Source organism: Dreissena polymorpha, chromosome 10, assembly GCF_020536995.1.
Source record: "Dreissena polymorpha isolate Duluth1 chromosome 10, UMN_Dpol_1.0, whole genome shotgun sequence".
Taxonomy (NCBI): Eukaryota; Metazoa; Mollusca; class Bivalvia; order Myida; family Dreissenidae; genus Dreissena; species Dreissena polymorpha.
The window spans coordinates 43,608,724-43,615,616 of NC_068364.1; the positions used below are offsets into that span (position 1 = coordinate 43,608,724).

At 33.0% G+C, this 6,893-nt stretch overlaps 1 protein-coding gene across 1 annotated transcript; it reads right to left on the bottom strand.

The window, feature by feature from the left end:
- Window positions 1–243: 243 nt before the first annotated feature.
- On the bottom strand, window positions 244–3,781 carry LOC127846991 (uncharacterized). The gene is made up of 3 exons (XM_052378469.1): window positions 3,672–3,781; window positions 1,617–1,745; window positions 244–773 (listed from the first exon to the last, which is right to left on the bottom strand). Exons 1-3 carry the CDS (start codon window positions 3,721–3,723, stop codon window positions 565–567), a joined length of 390 nt encoding a protein of 129 aa, XP_052234429.1. The 5' UTR covers window positions 3,724–3,781; the 3' UTR covers window positions 244–564.
- Window positions 3,782–6,893: the final 3,112 nt, after the last annotated feature.

The following is a 6,893-nucleotide window of genomic DNA, read 5'->3' on the forward strand; positions in this document are numbered from 1 at the left end:
AAGACATAATAGTCCGAAATCAGTGGACAAATAAAAATCAACTTCATTGTTTTCGACACGTGTTATAAAAAAGTACTCTAATCATAAATAATTTAAATATCAACGAGTTTTTTTAAATATGGTGTGGGTTCATCGGGATATAGAAAACAGGTCTAAAAATGTGGATTGTTCAATCAGAATGCAGCTTTTAAATTATCATGCAAGAGAATGTAATTATACATCAATATACTAAAAGTACTCGTATTAAAGAAAACTCAACATTTAATACATCCATAAATTTATATGGCATGTCGATTGCAAATACTCACAATCAGATGACACGTGTGTGCAATTATAACAAACAACAGGCGCTTTTTGAAAATCTCAAGTTATTGCCGGTATTTCAATCTCAAAGGTTAACACAAAATCGGTATAGATTCGAGTATACAGAACTTTCAGGAGCAAAGGCTTAAATAGTAATTACAAAACAACACATGCTTTGGCAATGTCATGGTCAGTAGTTTACACACAAATTCGGGGAATGCGTTTTTGCAGTTGTAAAACGAGAAATTGTATGCATGAATTTCATTTAAAAACATGTTTCGCCAACACAAGAAGTGGGACAAGAACGGTCGCCATGGTGATGTAGAGTGATGAGCCTCCGTTGCATCCATCGGTGCCGCAGTAACACACGGTCGTTTCCACACTGAGAAGATCCATTTGTTTGCATTCGTTTAGAGCAAGATCAAAAAGTTGATTTAGGAAATTTTTTGTTATACATTCTCGTGTCACGCCTATGGGAGTAGACAAAAAAACATATTTTTTTATAAAAGAGGTTTCCGATTAAATACTCATAATGGATATCCAAAATATCATTTAAATTAACAAGAGGGACATTATGGTCCTTAAGTGCTCACCTACATTCATTGACTCGAATAATTCAAGACTTAACATAGTAAAAGGCACAAACTTTGTAAAAGAACAATACGGTAGACCTTAATAAGACACGGAAACCCTCATCCTCCCCACATTTCCATTTTGTCTGAAAACCTCCGCTTACGTAAAACGCAAGCTGTTTTGGCACAATTTGACATGACCACTGAGTTTGACCTTGACCTATGAGTTATTGAGCGGTTGATATACTTAACACTAAAAATCCTCATGGTAGTCACTTGTTGTAAGTTGTTTAAACAAATCATGAATGAAAACGTAACAGCCTGAAGAAGCTGTGTATAGCCAAATTTGATCTTTGACCTAAAAGAGTTACCTCGACCTCTGATTTAGAGAGACAGGTTTTACGAACGAAATGCTATGTCCTAATGGTTGTCATTATTGGTAACTCATCATAAAATATCATGATGAATGATTTTTTTCGTCCGAGTAAGCTTTTTTCTTGCAAAATTAACATCGAATACCTTATAAGACGAGCGCAACACGGGGCCCATCGAATAATTTAATTTGTGCCAAATGATTTCAAAACCCATTAATATGTATAAATATTAGACAAGCTCACAGCTCACAACTAAGACAATACAATTGATTGTTTATTTTTTGAAGTTGTCTTAGTTTTTATAATAGATGCAATTTTTGGTGTTGCTTCTGTTTAGGAAGTTGTATTTGAAATATAATTATCTTACTCTGTACGCCATACAGTTCTGTCTTTGTCTTCTTGCACTGAATACAATTATCAGTGAGTGTATTGGCATTCTTGCCAAAAGGATCACCACAGCCACTGCAACTGTAACACTTAACGGCAGCGCAATATCCTGAAAAGAAGTAATTTTAGTATGGGAGGGGTAAAAACGTACCCTTTTTAAACATAGAATCATGATGAACTTCATATATATATGAAGTGTCAATGTCTTGTTTGATCAATTAATTACAATATCCACAGTGATGTCATATTGGAAAATCAGGCTAAAATGGTCAACTTCCTGCTTAAAGATTCTTATATATATTTATTAAGTACGAATTTCATCTTAATTAAAAGCGAAATGTCTGTATTTATAAACAGACCAAACATACCAATGAAATATCTATATAATTGTATAGTTCATGTCGCATTAAAAACACACAAGTTATATAGCGATATACATTTATCGATATAAAGTAAGGGATAGACTTATCCCTCTGAAACTACGCAGACTCATTACCCGAAACATAGACAGAAAATAGTTATTGCCTGTGCTTTAGGGACACTGTGTCAGTTTTGATGATTTCTTTCCCAAATGATATATATTATATTAAATTAATAATGAAACAGGATCTCTCTGTTTTGTTATTATTTTATTAACAATGACGCCGCATGCACATCTACATTAAAATTGCTTAGTTTCTACTTATGTCAACATTTAACGTAATCACTGATAAAAGTTGTAACTTGTAATTTTCAGTAGTTTATAAGCTTTAGTATACTAGTTTATCGTTAGTGAATTTCAAATGAAGTGCATTACATTGTACAAATGTTACGAACTCGTGTTTTTATACATTTTTTTAACCGAGAAGACTGATAAAAATATAAATATTTCAACCACAAACTTGAGATTTAAAACAAAGTTTAAATGACAGACTTTAGCGAAATGTTAAAAATCGACTTTACTTTATTTTTTTATTTTTCATATTATATTTTCCACACTAACCCTTAACATTAACTAGATTAACAACAACAATTCCGATATTCCTACACATAGCTTGTACTTAAAAATATGTTTGTGTTAAAGAGGCCTTTTCACGTTTTGGTAAATTGACAAAAATTTTAAAAAGTTGTTTCAGATTCGCAAATTTTCGTTTTAGTTATATTTGAGAGGAAATAATACTGCTGAACATTTACCATCCTCTAGAATAATTTAGAAAGTTCTATTGTCGTCGTGATTTTTTGTGAAACTACGAGGATTGCTTATATAAAGTAAAAAAATACATCTTCTCATAGCATGAGCACGGATGGCCGAGTGGTCTCAGTGGAAAACTTTTTACTTCAGGATTCCAGGGGTCAGTGGTTCGAGCCCTGTTGCGGGTTATTTTTTATTATTTTTTTATTTTATTCTTGTAGGGATTTTTTACTGGAGATTTGTAGATCTAATGTTTAAATTTATCAATATAAAGCATTTAATGACACACTTCAATACATGCCAAAATCTGTGAAAAGGCCCCCTTTAACGTATGACATAAAATTGTGCTCTATCTTGTTTTGTATTTCCGTATCATGCTTAAAGGAGAAAAGAAAAAGAAAAATTATATGGCATCTTTTGACATACATATTCTTTCCATCGAAATAAATGCGCAGAGACAAAATAATTATAGAATACACCTAAAACAATTAGATGAACATCACAATATCCAGATGATGGTATATTACCGGGGATATTATTGAAATATCATCGATATATCAATCTAGCTTAATACCTCTTTAAAGCATGACATAATAAAACGATTCGCTATTATTTCATGGTATGATTTATTCAACTTGTCCAAAAATTGGCTGTGCATGTTATCGTGGTAAATATATCGAGGTCGTCTATGCTATTAGATAAAACAGGTATAAATCATTACAAACACAAATTTGAGAAAGAATATTTTTATTAACAGCAGTTTTTTCCAATCCATACATTTGAATTGACCGTTTTTGTCTTAAACATTCAGTAAGTCTTTAGTGTAGATAAACACAAACAATAATTATCATAGTTTGGTCTTACCTGCATTTAAACAAATCACAAGAGCGAGCGTTAACAAAATGTTCGTCTTCATGGCGTATACGTGGTTCTGCGCAGCGCTGTCCAATAGACAATGATTTGCGCATGACCAATTGTTCATTTTTATAATGAGTGCAACACGAGGAACTTATTGCAAATTTACATCTCGCCTGGACAATGAACGCTCCGCCCACTTAGTCACGTGGCTTAGCGGTTAGAAAACCTTGACAAGCTAACACCCAAGTGGCTTCTTTGCCTATAGATTGCCTAAAGATTACGCGGTACTCCGGATAATTTGTATGGGCTCTTTTCAACCCTATTACACTGGTAAACGGGGCTTGTGTCATATATGTATTATGCAAATGCAAAAACTATGAGTTTATAAAGAACATTAGGTATGTATTACGGGTATTTCGATACTTTAAAAACGCTCCAAACGCTTGCGCAATTACCCAAATCTAACCTGTTACTACGTGTAATGTCGGTATGTGTAATAAAGTAAAACCTATACACTGGTATTTACCTATGTTATTTAAGAAAATACCAACGAAACATTTTTCCACATGTATTTGACACGGAAAGCGCTTTATAACTGGGGTTTCGCTCAAGTTTTACACTCTTTCTGACACCGAGCGGGTACCGAAATCCCCGTTGTTATTACGTATAAAAGTGATATCATTAATATATTTAACATTGCATATGGGACATATATCAATCATTATAATTAAAAGTACATATTATCAAAACGGTGGCATTTGTCGATACGTTTTAATTAATAAATAGTAACATAAAATAGTTTTCACTTGTTTCTCTGACAAAAACTGCGATTTTTAACGTTGATTACGCAAATACCAATTTTCGCCTATTAGTTTCCATATACACGTTATATAATTCATACTTAATATTTCTTGTATGACATGTTCAGTTTCTGAAATAAATTAATTTTCTATAAATAATTAGGGGAAGTATGGTAATTTGACACATTGAAGCTTCCACTCGCACTTGTCAAGACCCCATTTCCGCGTTGGAAATGGTATACATTAAATTCCCCTAACTTATCAATCTGATACCGACTGGCTTCGTAACATAAACCTTATTTACACCATTTCACTTGTTTCATTTCCTATTATTTCGAACACAAAAAATAAACTCAGTGAATAAATAAGAAGTAGGCATTCAGCTTGTCTAGAAAATTGCGGACAGGTCGTTAGCAACCGATTTATCGATCGCTGATTTGTCGATCGATATTTAGATAAGAATCTGATTGACAGATGGCGAGATGTCAATTACATACAAAGTGACAAGTATGAGTATAAGCATGACGCTATTGGAACAACAAAGCCCGCGCGCGAAAGTTAAGGAGCGGTTATCCGCTTTAGAGCATTTGTACACAAAAAATAATGCATAGCAATTTAAAATGTCATTTGTTATTAAAGAAAAGTCACTTAAAGCTAATATCGGTTTCTGTTTGTAACATAATTGAAATATTTTTACTTTCATAATTTAAAAAAAGAATGGTCAGCGTTCATGGCCTTAAAATGCAGACAAGCGTAATAAATTCAACCGTTTTTTTACATCACCATTAAACTTTAATTTGTTTTAATTGGTTCTTGTTGGACTTTTTAAAAAATACTTTTGGCATTTTATGTTTAAATATTATCTTGGACATAAGAATCTTGCACGCAGCAATACGACTCAGCAGGCTTGATACTTCGGCCAAGTTATTTGAAAAACGGCTAAATATACTCAATGGGATGCTTGCTAGATTTAATATGTTGCATGGGCGGCTTATTCCGTCCAGTTTAATAAACATTTTAAGAATGCAAATTATGCTAAACATGACGCATAATATGCTTACAATGCTTAAGAGTCTGAATATTTTGTTTTACTAATTAAACGTGATTTCTAGGCAAAATAAATATGAAAACTAGGCTGCTTAAAAGCTAAATACGCAAAATAGACTTTGTAGTTCATCTTACTAAACACGTCAAATCGACGACCATATATTAACACAGTCGGTCAAATCCCCGATCGTCGTTTTCTCGGTGCTTATTTTCACATTCGATACGTTATACTTTTTCAGTTATTTTGTTCAAAGAAAGGATTTGTCTCAACTCAAATTATTATCAAACAACGGAATTAACTAACCCCATACTCGGCCACTCCACACATCTTTGTGGGTTTACAAAAAATGAACGTACAAAAAAGGAACAAGTTCTTCTATCGAATGAGTACATCCTGCTTTCTCTTTATGTTCTTCAAATTTTCTGGAATTTGCATCGTACACCAAAGGAATGTCAGAATGGGGAATGCATTTTAGGAAAAATGTTCTTTCGTGTACGGAATTGTATTTCGTAGAAAAATAGGATAGAAATAGGATACCATTGCAACAGTCAATCTTGAAACATTTCACAATTCATCCGCATAGAGTAAGTGCTATACAAGTATCCATGCTTTGTTCAAAGATAACATCTGCTTATTTCGTACTATGACATATACGCTTTGAGTGTTCAATTTCCTCGCTGTAATTTATATCTTTAATATCGATGATAAACTATTGCAATTCGTGGAATGATTACTTGTGTGTTGCTTATTAAAAATCTGAGCAATGTTTACATTATTGTTCATTTCTATAATCGTTTTCAATTGAAGGATAGAAATATCTCGCTGTGGTTGTTTTGACCATCAATAGTGATTACGTCACTGTTTCTGCAATTTTGTCGTAGTTACTGTGCAACATTAAATTTACTTATTTTTTGCTTACACTAATTGCTGTGTCTTAATTAAATATATAGAGAATACTAGGTTAGCGTTGAATACAGAGAAGTTTATGTTGCGACGCTTAGAACGCCGGGAGCGCGAGCCTTGGCGAGCGCTTTCGGTGTTCGAGCCGAGCAACATAAACTTCTCTGTATTCAACGCTAATCCTAGTATTCTATTTATCCCATTTGATTTTTTTTTCAACGTGACATTTAACTAACCTTAGCCTAACAATTAGTTTAATTCATTCTTAACAATCGCTTAAAATCTTACGAATGTAACACGTTCGAACTAGTATCTTACCTTTAATTATCCTTTAAAATCCATCTAATAATCCATTTAACTCAATAATTGGCGATTTTGCATCTAGGGTCTTTAATAATTATTTTAGCATAGTTAAATAAAGACCTTTATGCCATCCTATCACTATTTTCAAATGACAGGGCACGTGACAGGTATATCCCA